This window comes from Amblyraja radiata, chromosome 15 (genome assembly GCF_010909765.2).
Source record: "Amblyraja radiata isolate CabotCenter1 chromosome 15, sAmbRad1.1.pri, whole genome shotgun sequence".
Classification (NCBI taxonomy): Eukaryota; Metazoa; Chordata; class Chondrichthyes; order Rajiformes; family Rajidae; genus Amblyraja; species Amblyraja radiata.
The window spans coordinates 12,409,579-12,426,637 of record NC_045970.1 but is presented as its reverse complement, the minus strand read 5'-3'; the positions used below and the strand labels follow the sequence as shown (position 1 = coordinate 12,426,637).

Below are 17,059 nucleotides of genomic sequence, written 5' to 3'. Positions count from 1 at the left end.
AACTAACTACATTTGCATTTGTACAAATGCATAACTGAAACATGGAAGTAATGTGTAAACGTGATATGCATGTGGATCAATTTGCTACCAAGCTAATGAAAACATTCATGTGATCCTCTGAGCACGAGTTTGTTGTAAAGGAAAATGCTTTCAGCATCCAATTGATGGCACTAAATTGCCATTATTGCACGGATTTGTTCTTCAGCGCTTATCGGCAATTGGTAAAGCATCTCGGGCTCTCCTCTTGAATTTGTTTGCTTCTCTTACATGGAGCATGGTGCATGTAAATATTTTGAATTTTGACCTTTAAGTGCTCCAGGATAAACCAGGTGCCCAATGTGCTGTGAATTTCATGGTTAGGCGGACCTGAAATCTGGCAGAATTCTGGAATAATGCACAATATTTTGACAGTACAAAATGAGTCTCCCCTTTTCTTGTCAGTTTTGTGTAAATGTTTGTGTTGAGATATGTTGCAGTTGCATCTTCTCTAAGTGTAGCGAGTGTAGTGTGATTAATTTATTTGCCGAGCTGTTACTTTCCTTCCATCTATTGGAATGAACTGCGTGTGATTACAGTGATTTATAACCAAAGATAAATTATTACCACAGAAATAAATCAAATGCCTTTTCTTTTCTGGCTCAGTAATTTTCCGCTGCAATTTGATAGTCTTCCACTATGCCCGTGTTATAAATGACGTGTACAATATCTTTGATAGCTACAGATTTTTTTGGAAAGAGAACAAGCTTGTTTCTACTATTCAGGCTCTGTTGCCACACTGTGAAGATTGTACTCTGGTTCACGTGCAATGTAAAATTGACATCTTCATTGTGTTTTTTTTATTAATAGTGTAAGTGGTCCAGAAAAGGTTTCATCAGAACACGATGGAGTGTCACTGATTGGTACGTTCCTGTGCTTTTATTTTTAACTTTTGCACTAATTTGAAATGTATTTAACGGCAGATTGAGTGCAAATTGGGTCAAGACATGATTTGACACCATGACCTTTGTCAGTCAATCCACTGTCACTTGGTTCCCCATATGTCCTTGAAACTGATTTTGAGATTGATCCACCAGCCTTGGGCAAAATTTTACATAGTATTTCTGTTTTTTTTTTTTAACATTGCAATTTATGTATTTGGTATACATTGATTCAATTGCACAATTTTCAGTGAGCAAACCCACTAAAGTTTATTTTTCTGAATTAATGCTTGAAACTTTTTTAAACTGCGCAGTGGCTTTAAAAATCTCCAAGCTGCTTTTCGTATGTGAATGAAGCAAAACACTGCAGATATTTTAAAAAATGAAGCAGAAATAGAAAAGGCCAGAGCACCCAACAGGTCAGCTGGCATCTGGGGAGAGTGTTTTAAGATGATCTATTGATTTAAACTATTGACACTATTTCTTTCTTCGCAGACACTGCCTACTCTGCGAAGTGTTTCTGAGATTTTTCCATTTTGCTTTCTTGTGTTAGATTTGATATTACAATACTGTGTTCTGTTTTATTACAATGTCCTGTTTTCCCTGCTATTAATATCTAACAGCTAGGCCTTTAGATTCTGTGTTTTCCCTCTCTCTATCTCTCTCTCTCACACACACACACAAACCTGTCCCTCCAGCTGGATAATATTTCCCTCCCTGAAACACTGAAGTTTTGCAGAGAGATTAGTTGAAAGCCTGGGCCATTCAGCCCACTGAACCTGGAACAATAGCGATATATTATAACTGTGGGACTGATTTTTCAGGAGAAGTTAGATTGAACCAAAATAACTCCTTCCTTAGCTATTCCTCGTCTACCATTTCCAGATGAACATTTTGGATCATCTTGCCAAGTATAATTGATATAAAATTCCGCCATCCATCTACTAACACACGATGAAGGAAGTGGAAGAGAATGGTGCTTGAACAGATTGGTGTTCAGTTGTATCTTTTTCCCATTTTTCCCATTTTCTCACCATTTTCCATTTGTCTTCCTCAAACTTCTGTTTTGCTTCCCTACGTGAGTGTAGTTAAATACTTTTTCTTCAGTTTTGTATCACAAATGTTTATCAAATGTAATGCCATTCCAACTCGGTGCACACATGCTTATGTCCAACAGAGACCACAGCTGAAGATCAGCCGATAATGTTGTCTTTTTCTAGACTGGACTAGAAACCTCAGATTCCTATGAATTTAAATTAATGGGAATACATTTTGAGTATTATTTAATTCTGGGGAATATTTAGCATATGATTTTAGTTTAGAGCTACACCATGGAAACAGGTCCTTCGGCCCACCGGGTTCGTGCCAACCCGCATATTAACACTATCCTACACAAACTAGGGACAATTTTCACATTTATCAAGCCAAATTACCTACATACCCCTACGTCTTTGGAGTGCGAAGATCTTGGAGAAAACCCATGCGGTCACAGGGAGAACGTACAAAATCCATACAGACAGCACCCGTAGTCGGGATCGAACCAGGGTCTCCGGCACTGCAAGCGCTGTTAGGCAGCAACTCTACCGCTGCGCCACAGTGCAATCCTTTACTTTTTAGGTCATTTCTGGAAAACTTATCTCAATTGATCAGGATTGGTAGAAATGCCAACACACTATGAAATGACTGTTCAATTCAAATGCTAACAAAGTCAGTGTACATCATATGTGAGGGGGGAAAAACATAATTTAGCCACTTTTCCATTCTTTCCACTTCGCCCCTCCTGATGGTAGCAGCTCTGAATTACCAAGAATTTATCGCAGCCTCCAATTGTAACTCCAACGAAAAGTTGACAAAAACAACTGAATGTTGGTTATAGGCGCTGCACCAAACTCCCATCAAAGTTAACACAGGCCATCATGTCCACAACTGATGGACATTTTGGAAGAGTAGGCATTTATGGCATCAGACTGACAGTCAAGTTCAAATCACACCACAACAAGTAGTTAAAAATAGTGAAAGAATGGTGAAATTGTGGGAATACATCGTAAAAATAAAAGACCTTACGGTTATAATAACCCAGCTCTTTCATTAACATCCTCCACGGAAGTTTAATCTGCAACCTCTAACAGGTCCATGTATTATGTGTTTGACTCAAAATTGCTGTCGGAAGCGGCAAAGCAAGCCACTGTTGACACGCAGAATGTATATATTGACATTGAGCCTTCAACATCAAACATAGACTCTGAATATATGGGTGAGCAATCCATTTATGAGAGGGGGGGGGGGGGGGACAATGTTTACTGAAGAAAGAGGACATCTCAGATGTCTTTTCTTTTTCCACCTGGGAGGAGGGAGAGCAAGAGCAGAACTACAGAATACAGAGGTGACGAAGGTGAGGGATCCATTTACAGTATGATCCTTACCTAATATATACACACATCTACATTCCAGCAGGGGCACTTTGTTGATACTCTCTCTTTATTTCTCCCACTGCCAGTGCAGTAAAATCAAGGCCATTTATAATCCCCCACCATTAGTTCAATTGAGATCGATTAACTCCATGCAGGTCAGAGGCAAGAGACCTTCCAACCTAAATGACCACAAGATATGGTGCATGTACCAAATGGGAATTAATGACAGCTCTGTGGGTCATTGTCATTGCACATGTTCCAAAGTATACTTAGAATATTGTGTCTCCTTTTCCTGATGCACATGTACCACAAAATGTGGTCTGATCATTTTGTTGCCTCTGAGTTAATTTGTGTGAAAATATAATTAATTATGCCTATGTTTTATCAGTGGCCTGCAACAAACGACACATTGTATCAATATGTGTGTTCTAGAAACGTGATCTGTAGCTATCATTTTTACAGATTTAAAAAAAAATTATTAGAGAGATCTAAGCACCTCCACTCTTCACCAATTAACTTCAGTATCCAACCGAAGTTTGCATGTTCTCCCTCTGACTATTTTACCGGGTACTCCAGTTTCCTCCCACATCCCAAAGACGTGTGGGTTTGTATTTAATTGGCCTGTGTAAATTGCCGTAGTGTGCTGTGGGATAACTAGTGGGAACGGGTGATCGATGGTCGACGTGGACTCAGTGGGCCGAAGAGTTTCTATGCTGCATCTCTCTAAACTCTACGCTCTAATATTTGCCTGGTTTGGACTTACTATATAGATCAACTGTGGTCACACTGCAAGTAGGGGCATTCTCTCAGCTGATGACTCGTGCTTGCCCCTAACGTGTAGGGAGTGAATAAGAAAGTGGGATAGCACAGAACTAGTGTGAACCATGGTCGATGGTCGGCATGGACTCAATGGACCAATAGGTTGTTTCCATACATATTTTTAAACTAAACTAAACAAAATGTCCTTTTCCGATCCATTAAAAATGCTTTTCTTATTTTATATTTTTGTGCAAAACTCACCTCAATTTCCATAAATCTCAGAGCGCTTTTGAATGTAGGCTATAAAACACTTAAAATAATGAAGTTCAATTTTACAGATTTTTAATAACACTTAATAAACTAATGTATGAAATTGACATTTTTATGAGTGTGTCATTCTTTTGTGAAACCACTCTCTAAAGCATATACACAAGGGTGCATTATTTAGTTTTCATGGATTAGATGGCAATAACATTCAATACATAAGGTGTGGGCTGACAGGTATAATGAGGTTCCATCTGCAAGGTGATAGATATCAGAGTTTACTTACATTGTATTGTTTAAAAGCAATTCCCCATTAAAAGGACGGCGTGCTTAGTAAGCAAATATGAATATTGTCAGGCAAAATAGCCGAGCGTTATTATCGACCGAGTTTTATTATTTTATTCACCAGCGTAATTAATCCGAGCATCTATAAAGGGCATGATCTGAGAAGCGAAATGTTTTTATAAGGCTCTGGTTATGGCAGTTTGATATGGGAGAGCACAATTTTATAAATTCTGTCATGATCATAAGAGCACTTGCATGATGATTCACTTGTGTGATGGTTATTTTCTTGACAGTGCCTTTGACTTGGTGAACATTCATCTTTTCCATGATGCTTCCAATTTAATTGCTTGGGAAACAAGCCCATCTGTCTACTCAGGCACCCGACAGAAAGCTCTCACTTATGTGCTCGATAGGTAAGCAATATATCTACTTTATATTTTTCGCTACTGCTTTGGAAAATTATTTGGAGACACAAAAGACTGCAAATGATGGAGCCTGGAGCAGAAAACAAAGTGCCGAAGGAACTCGGCATGTCAGGCATCATCTATAGAGGGAAATGAACAGTCAACGTTTCAGGGCAAGAAGACCCTTCTTCTGCACTGAGAGGAATGGAGACCCTTCCTTTGCATCGGAAGAGTCTCGACCGAAACTGCCCACTGGCCATTTCCCCCTACAGGTGCTGCCTGACCCACTGAGTTCCTCCAGCAGTTTGTTTTTTAAGATACTTTTTCTAAATTTGGTGGTCAGCACTAGAAAAAATTTATTTGACATTGTTGGTTTGCATTGGTAACAGGTTCAGGTCCAGTCCGAGATATTCACATTAAAGAGGTCTTTAATTCCTAAGATATAGTTGCTGTATGCACCTCGTTGCTGACAAACCCATGACACGGTGATGTAAATGACATTGAAAATGCACTGGTCGGACATATATCCTTCGTTTGAAATTATGCATCTATCTTCAAAATAAAAATAAAAGTTTACAACAGTTGATCTTGATGATATTGTCCCTTTGTCAGGATTTGATCTTTAAAATGTAATGAATGTACAATGCACAAATTCCCAACTAAGAGATGACAACGGCTGAATTATTTGGAAGAGAGGCTGGATTATGTTGTGTTTGCTGTCCGGGTTTCCAAGAGATAACCAATGTTTAAGATAATTGTGGTGAAAGGTACACTGAGCATTATATCATGAGAAAATTAACGTGCAAATGCCTTCAGATTTATTCTGGAGTCAGTAGACTATAATGTCAGTCAGTGTGCCACATGGACAACACCATTGGTTCCACTCTGGAGTTTTATGTTCCACTCAACCCTGTTGCTTAACCAAACATGTTTGAACATATTCTGTTTGAAGAAAGACCCTCACCAGCAGCTTTGAAATAATTATCAACTAATTGCAGGTTGATTGCTGATTGTTTTCAACTGTCTTGTGCTTTGTTTGCTGTTTCTTAATTTATTTGATATTGTTAAAATCTGCAAAACATATAACAGGTGATGACCAGAGCTTCTTGATGACCAGAGGTTAGTTTTGTGTAGAAATACAGTGCAGAAACAAGCCCTTCGGCCCATCGAGCCTGCGCTGACCAGCGATCTTCATACACTAGAACTATCCTACACACTAGGGGCAATTTATAATTTTTACCAAAGTCAATTAACTTACAAACCTGTACGTCTTGGAATGCGGGTGGAGACCAGAGCTCACGGGGGAAAGTCACGGGGAGAATGTACACACTCTGTACAGACAGCAGCCGTGGTCAGGATCGAACCGCGGTCTGTAAGCTGTCAAGCAGCAACTAACCGCTGCGCCACCTCACCGCCCTTTTTCAAACGAGCCAAAGAGGTTTCACACAACTATTTCTTCTCCCAGGAATTAATCTGTTTCCAGGCATTCCTGTGAGAATGCAGCAGAGGAAAGAAAAAGTGCAGAGTGCACACTGTTATCTTTGACATATCATCTGTGTCAGCGTTGAGTATGACCTCGCCCCATGGGAGCAGGCTTCTGCACCATCAGTGACTCCTGGCATTGCAATATCTGTGCCCACTCTTGGGCCCTATCCAGTATCACTGCCCTCTCCCTCTCCACAGCCCCTTTCCCAACTATACCTTGTTTCCTGACAGCAGTACAGTAAGATTAGTCCAAACATCAATAACTACAGTCTTTATATTAATCTGCAATTTGAAGCATTGCTTGAATGCAACTTGGAAATATTTAAGTTTAATGGAACAATAGTGATTACAATAATAAAGCAATGATGAATTTAACAGATGTAAAATTAACAGATCAGATGTAATCAAACCTGAATGTTTCACCACAGCTGTTTTTGCTGTGCTTAACCGAAAACTGGTAAGCTATAAAAATGCTATTTTATAGCCATTAGGCTATAATCTACTTAAGGTTTTCCATGCAGATCTTTTAGATTGGTCGTTCTGTAAAAGCTTTGATAAAATTGCCTTCCCCACAGCCATATTTTACCATTTCCTAAATTCTATATCCCCTATGTTCTTAATTTAAGGGATTACTGAAAAGGAATTACTATTGTTAATTTTCTATATATTTAAGGGACTTTAACATTTTCTGCTATTTTAATTGAGGCATTTTTATTGATAAAGTAATAGGTTAATTTATTGTAGTATTTATAATGTATAATAATTTGTAATCTCAAATAACATTTAATAATCATTCCTACCATTGTGTTTAGGAAATGCACTAAAATAGATTACTGCTTTTGATTTGATCTCCTAAGATAGAGAAGCAAGTTGAAACTGTGTGTACATACTCGATTTGGTGCACTTGCAACGTAAGAGGCCATAAGAGTTTGTCACATAAAAGCCCTGTCTCACGGTAGGAGCTGACCCACAAGGTACCCCGAGTGAAAGACTCGTGGTTGTGTACGAGATCCCAAGTGTATGATCAAGAGTTTAACCGAGTTCCCACGGGTATGACAAGTTTGCCGTTTTCTGCGATGTTGCAAGTTCGTCTCCAGAGTTACTAAAGTTCCTCTCCCGAGTTACTCTTGAGTAAGTTCCTCTCCCGAGTTACTCTTGAGTAACTACCAGGGTAGTGGGAGATGGTGGCGGAAATATTGCATGGAACACAAGCCTTGCTGTACTGTAGACTCTGCAGAAACCTGGTGGGTATGAGAGGTTTAGAGGAATAGAGACCAAATGTGAGACGAGGTCATCCCTCAGCCTCCTGTACTGCAAAGAGAACAAAAACTCAAGCCTATCCACCTTCTTCATGCAACCCAAGCCGTCCAGGAAGGACCTAGCTTGGCATGAACAAGTTAGACCGAGGGGGCTGCAAATTCGTTGCGAAATTCGATTTAATAACAACCGCAAGATTTTAAACGGGATGCTTGCGCATTTGGCGCTTTCATGAATGGTGAGCGTTCCCGAGAGCTTGTGAAACTAAACAGAAAATGCGATGGATAATGTCGCATGTTAAAAATTGCAAGTTGTTAGAGAGTCGCTCGAAGCAAGAGGTGGGCAGCACTGGAGCAGTGATACCCCAAGCGTTTATTTCTACTTTAGTGCCAGCATAGTTCACAACACGCGAGGGTTATGTGTGTCATGTATTCGTGTGAATGAAGCGTGTTGGTGGGCGGGCAGCGTGTAAGATGGATAACAATACCATGGGCCAAACTGGAGTCATACATAAACATTAAAGAATAGGACTCGAGAATAGAAAACTCACCACTAACCAAAGCTTCGACGGTCGCCATGTGCATGAGCGTATTGAATGGAGCCCTCCACTGAAATGGTTTTCAAGCCATTATGTCTATCTCTGCTGATAAATCAGACTCGGTCAGCTTGAATCCAGCTTTGTTGCACCCGTGACGTGTAACGTTACAATAGCCCATGGCATTCCCGAATGCTCCAAGGACCATGGCAGCCTCGTACCTCTCCATTGTACCGGCTTCCTGAAGCCTGAGCAAGAAGCGGCCGTCCCGTGACTGGGTCGAGTCCCCACACCGGGCTCTCCTGTAGTGTTGAAGCGTGTGGGAGGGAACTGCAGATGCTGGTTTAAACCCACGAGGAGAGAGAAAAAGTAACTCAGCGGGACAGACAGAATCTCTGGAGAAAAGGACAAGAAGGGTCTCGACCCAATAACGTCACCTATTCCTTCTCTCCAGAGCTGCTGCCTGGCCCGGCCCGCTGAGTTACTCCATCTTATATTGTCTATCTGCGACTTGGTACTCTGCAGATTAATAAACAAAAACAAAGTTTCAACTTACCCACAGGGAACTCAGCGGACCGGGCCAGGCAGCAGCTCTGGAGTTTGTCCCATGGCATTGTTATCCATCTTGCTTGCCTTTTACACACTGCCTGCCCACCAACACGCTTCATTCACACGAATACATGACACACATAATCCTCGCGTGTTGTGAACTTAATGCTGCGTGCCCGCTGAGTTAAAGAGTTCCCACGGTAGACTCACGATACACTAAGGTAAACGCACGGGCCACTACGTTCTTACAACGAGTTAAAATGTTTCAATTCTTAACCACAAGAGTAAATTTGACTTGTGGAAAACTTTAAACATGTTTGATTTTTTTCAAGAGTTGACAAGTTTCACGGGTACCTGCCTGTAGCGCCACAAAACTCTAAGTTGCGTCCACGAGTTCCGACGTCACAGCTACGTTAATCAGAAGTTATTACCACGAGTTTTAACTTGGGGTACCTCGTGTGTCACTCTTTCTATCAGTACCAGTTTCTTTACTCCTGTTGCTACGATTCACTCAAAAATCGTTACATATTCGACCTTACTTTCCTCCTCTGGTCTCAGCATCTAACCCACCAGTGGTTGGTGGTCGGTCGATGTTGTGGCTGTGGCAGTAGTTTAGCCTCTCAAAAAGCTGGAAAGGGTACAGAGAAGATTTGCGAGGATGTTGCCAGGGCTAGAAGGTCTGAGCTATAGGGAGAGGTTGAGGAGGCTAGGACCCTATTCCTTGGAGCACAGGAGGATGAGGGGTGATCTTATCGATGTGTATAAGATCATGAGAGGAATAGATCAGGTAGATGCATAGAGTCTCTTGCCCAGAGTAGGTGAATCGAGGACCAGGGGACATAGGTTTAAGGTGAAGGGGAAAAGATTTAATAGAAATCTGAGGGAGAACTTTTTCACACAATCCTGTGTATGGGTGTATGGAACAAGCTGCCAGAGGAGGTAGTTGAGGCTGGAACTATCCCAACATTTAAGAAACAGTAAGACAGGTACATGGATAGGACAGGTTTAGCGGGATATGGACCAAACGCGGGCTGGTGGGACTAGTGTAGCTGGCACAAATTGGCCGACGTGGGCCTGTTTCCACACTCTATCACTGTTGCACATGTGGCTTAGACAATAGACAATAGGTGCAGGAGTAGGCCATTTGGCCCTTTGAGCCAGCACCGCCATTCAATGTGATTAAGACTGATCATCCACAATCAGTACCTCGTTCCTGCCTTCGCCCCATATCCCTTGACTCCGCTCTCTTTAAGAGCTCTATCTAACTCTCTCTTGAAAGCACCAAGAGAACTGGCCTCCATCGCCCTCTGAGGCAGGGAATTCCACAGACTCACAACTCTGTGTGAAAAGTCTGACATTACTTCAATGGTGGCTAATGTGATGCATGTATCCTGGCATGGAGAGTAATATTGCATATTTCAATGGAGCATCTCTTAGCTAACTCTTGTCCTTGACATAAATTTATCTGCAGCTTCCAAGCTGTCCATGAAATGGAGGCTCGTGCTGCTGGCTTGAAGAGATAGATGCTTCCTACAGTGCTCCTGGTTGTCATAAAGATTAATTGTGCTGTCAAGGAAGATTTTTCAGTCTCCTAATTGCAGCCACACCTTTGGTATCGGTGCTCCATCCACTTGGCCATGGTGTGATACACAGTCCTCTTCTGGTTTGCTGGCATGTACTGATAGCTTTCTATTTCCGCCAGATATTTTTTATACAGAAAATTAAATTTGAAATAAAAAATTGCAGAGTATTATTCCGGAGATGCCATATTTGGGGAATGCTGGTATTAGATTCAGCCCCACCACCCAACAAAAAACGTAAAGCGTTGGAGTAATTCAAAGGGTCAAGCAGCATCTCTGGAGGAGATGGATAGGTGATGTTTCCTATTTGGCTGCCAGCCAGCTTTTGAGTGGGAAATGAGATTCCTTCAGACTGGTCTCGACCCGAAATGTCATCCATTCCTTCGCTCCAGAGATGCTGCCTGTCCCGCTGAGTTACTCCAGCTGTTTGTGTCTATCTTTGGTTTAAACCAACATCTGCAGTTCCTTCCTACCATAGTAATTTTGTCTGGACTGGTTAAACATTGTCTTTGCCCAATTACAGACAGAACATCTCTATTTCCTAGATCTCAGGGCTTTAGAGTCTGAAGAAGGGTCTCGACCCAAAACAACGCCAATTCCTTCCCTCCATATATGCTGCCTCACCCGTTTTTTTCTCCAGCATTTTTTTGTCTACTTTTAGTATCTGATGTTTGTAGGATCGATGAGAAAAGCAGTGAGAGGTTATTGGGCAGGGTAGCAAATGTATAGTTGAGATTACAGTCACATCAGCCATGATGCCACTGAGTGTGAGAATAGGTTTGATGAACCAAGTGGTTGACTTGTGCTCCTCATTCGCTTGTTCGTACATACGGTGTTTCATGCAGTCTGTTCAACAGCTGTTTGTTTCTGTGTAGGAAGGAACTGCAGATGCTGGTTTAAACCAAAGATAGACACAAAAAGCTGGAGTAGCGCACCGGGTTAGACAGCATCTCTGGTGAAAAGGAATAAGTGGCGTTTCGGGTTGAGACCCATCTTAAGGAGATGGATAGGCGATGTTTTTACTTTGGCTGCCAGCTAGACTTTGAGTGGGAAATGCTCGCCGGAACCTGCTCGCCGATCATCTTGGCATCTTGGACATCCGAGGACGTCACAGTGGTGCAGCTGGTATAGTAGCTGCTGTATCACAACGCCAGAGACCTGGGTTCGATCCTGACCTTAGGCGCTGTCTACGTTGTGTTTGCATGTTCTCTCTGTGACTGTGCGTGTTTTGACTGGTGGCTCCAATTTCCTCCCAAAACATGTGGTTTTGCAGGTTAGTTGCCATCTGTAAAATTGCCCCGAATGTTTGAGGAGTGAGAAAGTGGAATAACAGAATTAGTATGAATATGTGATTGAAGATCAGTGTGTACTCGGTGGGCAAAGGACAATTTCCACACTGTATCTCTAAACTAAAAGTAAACATCCTCACCCCTGGTCCAGGACCTTGCAGTAGCTGATGCACACCAGTTACCTCCACATTAGAATTAATCACAGTCAGGCAGCTCTCACATCTCTGGATGAAGTTCGGGACCTGGAATGTCAGGATTCTTATGGACAATCCCAGAAATGGCAAACCCAAATGCGGAGTCCACTGCCGTAGCCCAGGCTTTGCTATTGTCATCAACATCGATATCACCAGCCTGGGTGAAACCGGACTGGCACGGCATGGCCACCAGAAAAAACAAGTGGAAGGGAAAAATCAGAACTCAGATGTCATCTTCATGGGGTTAACAACTGACTATAACAACTGATTGTGAACTCCAACAAATCTATAAGCTATGGATGCGAAGGTCTCATTGGCTAATGAGCGCGGAGTGAAGCACACTGCACTATATGTGACTGACTTGGAATACTTTGCAAAGGTCAAGACAGGTGTGGCTGTTACACAAGACTGCATGACAGCACAAATGCAGCTATTGGAGGGGGTTGCGATGGCGATGCCACAGGCTGCCGTGGGATGGAGGGCAACGATTGTTGTGCTTCCGACCTGGGTATTCTGCTGTGGGGTGGCTTCTTCTCAATCACTGAAGTCCAAGAGGTGTTTAGCATGTGTCCCCTCAAAGTGGATACAATGTACCAAAATACTCTGCTAAGGCTAATCAATGTCTATACCTCACTGGTAATGTCTCAGTCGGTCGTTCTGGCTCGGGACTTCAACTGCGTCATCGGTGCAGATGGATAACACTCGGTGCCACGACATGCTGGCCAGCACGTACAATCCACTGAAGGAAACGGTCAAAGACACAAAATTGTGCAACACCTTCAGAGACCCTGCAGGTGGAGCACAGCAACAGTTCTCTTAATAGAGACCAGATCGCTCAACACGGTATTTGATAGTCTTCCTCTTTGTGCCGGAAGACCTTTACGCTCATTGTCATTGACATCACGCCAGTATTCTTCTCTGACCACTGCCTCGTTGGCTGACTGCCACCTGCAGGGAGACAAGAAGGTTAGTTGAATGCAAATTCTAATAGTTGAACCCCAGAAAGCATCAAGGAATTGAAGGGAGACTACTCAGGCTGGAGAACCTTGAGTACCTGATGCACTGGTAAGAAGCAACCAAGGTGAATGTGAGAAGGTTCATGTAGAAATAATAATAATAATAATAATAATAATAATAATAATAATAATAATAATAATAATAATAATAATAATAATAATAATAATAATAATGCACTTTATTGTCATTGTAAATACATACAACATAATTTCAGGCGCACTAAGCTCCAACGTAACAGGTCAATAATAACGACAATGGAAATAACAAAAACGGCAAGAAAAACATCGTCAAGTCAGAATGTGCAATATTTCACAGTATAGTGTTGTGGCAGTATAAAATATTGTCTGTTGGGGGTGTGTGTTCAGTGCAGAGTTCAGAGTGGTGATGGCCTTGGGGTGGAAACTGTTTGTTAATCTTGTGGTGCGTGAATTGATGGATCTGTAACGCTTTACTGAGAACAAGTGACGTGCGGGATGAGATGAGTCCTTTAGGATGCGTGATGCCTTCCACGGGCAACGAGAGCTATTGATCTCTTCCAGGGCAGGCAGGTGTGTGTGGGTGATCTTCTGGGCTGTATTGATGACTCTCTGCAGAGCCTTCTTGTCAGTGGCAGAACTGTTCCCGTACCATGCCAGGATGCCATGTGTCAGGACACTCTCAATGGCACAACGGTAGAATGACACTAACAGCTGTTGTGGCAAGTTGACTTTCCTGAGTGATCTTAGTGAGAAAAGCCGTGGTTGTGCCTTCTTTACCAGGGAATGCATGTTAGTTGACCACCTGAGATCTGCTGAGATGTGAGGAAATGCATGTGCTGGTTCACAAAAAGGAGATGTAAAGTGCTGGAGTAACTCAGTGGCTGAGGTGGCATCCCTGGAGAACATGGATCGGTGATATTTCTGGTTGGGACCCTGACCTCCCTGTTTCAGATGCAGAGCATGGCAGGTAATAGGTTCAATGGGTCAATGGTTCTTTGTTATCACATGTACAGACGTGCAGTGAAATCGTTTTTTGCATGCAGTTCCGTAGAGTATTGCCAATCCCCGATTAGTAGAAATTGCACAGAAATAGTCCACTGAGGCTGCGTGCTAGAATCGCCAGGTTTTGGCGTCATTTTTAATGTCCCGTCCCGTCTCCATGCTCAGTCTTCTGGAGTGGAGCCCAACTCAGCCGACTTTGAGGGCTGGAAGGTAAGATCCCGGTTCCCTCTCTTACCCGCCCTTGTTTTTACATCTGCTGTCGCGAATTCCCTCGACGAAGCCCGCGGCCAACAGCCCCTGGGTCTGCGGAGCCCAAGGCTGAGGCCTGGGTCAGCGCCATGGAGGGGTCCAGAGAGGACCCGGCGTTAATTGAGAAGACGGTGTGGCGGTCGATGATGACACCAGACGAGGACGGACCACGTGGGAGTGAGGACGTCACTGCCGAGGGGAGGAACAAAGGAGGGGGGGGGGACCGCCGTGATGGGGGGAGAACAAAGGGGGACCTGGTGTGGGGTACATTGTAACTTTGTAGGTGCCCTTTATGGGCGACTCTTTGCATAACTTGGGTATGCAACCAAAGAATTTCACTTTGACGTCACATGTGACAAGAAAGTATTCAATTCAATTCCTCCTCTCCAGTTCTCTGGATCTCGGAGGACCAGCAGGGGCCGGCTTGGTGGCTTCCTCTACAGGCCACGGCACGCCGGTCCTTCGTTCTGGCCGAAGGGCCTGCACGTCACACACAGACGAGGACAGGTGGTTGGACAAAGGCCAGAGATGAAAAGGAGTTGTTAGACTAAAGGATTGAAGTTGCAAATTGTGAAGCCAGAGGAAGGAAAGATTCATTGTCCTCAAAGGGGTTCAGAAAGCAAGTTAGTGGGAATTGTGATGAAATTGCAGAATCTGCTTCTTCTGCAGTCAAGGTAGTGGATGTGAGGGAGGAACTCCAAGAGGTGAAGACCCAGAAAATCTCACTCTTTGCCTCAATCTATCAGCAATCTTTCCTCTGTTTGCCTGGTAACCTCAACTCAAAACAGAACTCAGAATAGAACTTGTGCTTAGGGATGGGTCTCCACCCCTTTTGTCCTGTTTTCACACAAGTCACTTCCTTATCTATGTATCTCCCTCTCACCCATTCCTTCCCTCCAGAGTTGCTCCAGCATTTTGTGTCTATCTTCCATTTAAACCAGCATCTGCAGCTCCTTCCTACATATATGCTTTGGGACGTTTGCGTCAGGCATGCGAATGATGTGACCTGCCTTATGAAGTTAAATGTGTGTATGTTGGACATCCATACTGAGGATGAGGGACTATGAGAGGTCAAAGCTTGCTTATTCTGCCTACAAATTTCAAAGAATTTGCAAAGACAGCAAAGGTGCTTACAGTCCGTTCAGGTGCCTTCTTTCAGAAGTACATCTCCCTGTAGCGTGTAAAAAATAGACACAAAATGCTGGACAACACATTCACCAGTGGGACAGCAGCATCGCTGGAGAGAAGGAATGGGTGATGTTTCGGATCAAGACCATTCTTGAGACTGAGAGTCAGGTGAGAGGGAAACTAGAGATATGGAAGGGCAAGGTGTGAAATGACATATCAAAGCAGATAGTGTCAGGGAAATATAGAATGGTTCATTGTTGGCTGAGGGGAAGCTGACAACGAGGCATACAAACAGTAAAATTAATCAGGACTGAAATGAGTCAAACATAGAAACATAGAAATTAGGTGCAGGAGGAGTCCATTCGGCCCTTCGAGCCTGCACCGCCATTCAATATGATCATGGCTGATCATCCAACTCGGTATCCTGTACCTGCCTTCTCTCCATACCCACTGATCCCTTTAGCCACAAGGGCCACATCTAAATCCCTCTTAAATATAGCCAATGAACTGGCCTCAACTACCTTCTGTGGCAGAGAGTCCCACAGATTCACCACTCTCTGTGTGAAAAATGTTTTTCTCATCTCGGTCCCCTTTATCCTTAAACTGTGACCCCTTGTCCTGGACTTCCCCAACATCGGGAACAATCTTCCTACATCTAGCCTGTCCAACCCCTTAAGAATTTTGTAAGTTTCTATAAGATCCCCCCTCAATCTTCTAAATTCTAGCGAGAACTAAGGTGAGGGAGGGACGGAGAGAGGGAAAGCAAGGGTTACTTGAAGTTAGCGAAATCAAAAGCCATACTGCTGTGTTGTAAGTTGCCAAAGCGAAATATGAGGTGCTGTTCCTCCAATTTGCATGTGGCCTCACCGTGACAGTGGAGGAGGCCCAGGACAGAAATGTCAGTGTGGGAATGGGAGGGGTAGTTAAAGAGTTTAGCAATCGGGAGATCACGTAGGCCCAGGTGGACTGAGCGAAGGTGTTCAGGAAAGCCAGTAATAGAGGCCTCACTGCTGCCTGTAACACTATATGTTCTGTGCCACGTCTAAGGTCTTTATCATCAAATACTCTTTTTCCACAATCAACCAAAAACTGCGACAGCACATTGAAGACAATGGCGATTTCATCATCAATGTCTGACTCCACTGAGGGTTGTGGGTTCTCAGTATCAGGATCCATCCTCTCATATACTTTGATCAACGAGTTTAGGAAGGATTGCAGATCAGCCTCTGAATGTGTGGAAACATAAGCATCATCTTCATTCTGCAGTGCGTGCATTGAAGGTCATTACACTTTGTGGAATTCATTGTCACAGGAGGCTGTGCAGGCCAAGTTAATGGATATTTTTAAGACAGAGATAGATAGATTCTTGAGTAGTCAGTGGTTATGGGAAGAAGGCAGGAGAATGGGGTTGAGAGGGAGAGATAGATAGATCAGCCATGATTGAATGGCGTAGTAGTCTTGATGGGCCGAATGGCTTAACTTTGCTCCTATAACTTATGAAGGTCAGGTAGCCTTGCTTGTGGTGAGTAGTTTCGGAAGGTTGAACACCTTCCCTTTAAGGATTAGCTCCACTGCCTTGGAAGTTTATTTCAGTTCCAATGCAAAATTGCAACAAGACATTTTTTTAAATAATTGGGGCGATTATTTGGCACCAGTCTTCAAAGTTTTGAATCGGATTTCCATAATTGTTTTACCACTCTACCAATATTTATTTTAATTTTAAAATGATGTAATGCAGAAAGCAGCAAACCCACCT

General features: G+C 43.0%; 1 protein-coding gene across 2 annotated transcripts in view; it reads left to right on the top strand.

Moving 5' to 3' along the window:
• inpp5a (inositol polyphosphate-5-phosphatase A) overlaps positions 1-17,059 on the top strand; it is a 572,966-nt gene that overhangs the window by 422,538 nt on the left and 133,369 nt on the right. For both annotated transcript variants that reach the window (XM_033033641.1, XM_033033642.1), the window contains exons 7-8: positions 847-899; positions 4,930-5,049. In XM_033033641.1, coding sequence (XP_032889532.1) covers positions 847-899; positions 4,930-5,049 — 173 coding nt within the window. The remainder of the gene's footprint in view (positions 1-846; positions 900-4,929; positions 5,050-17,059) is intronic.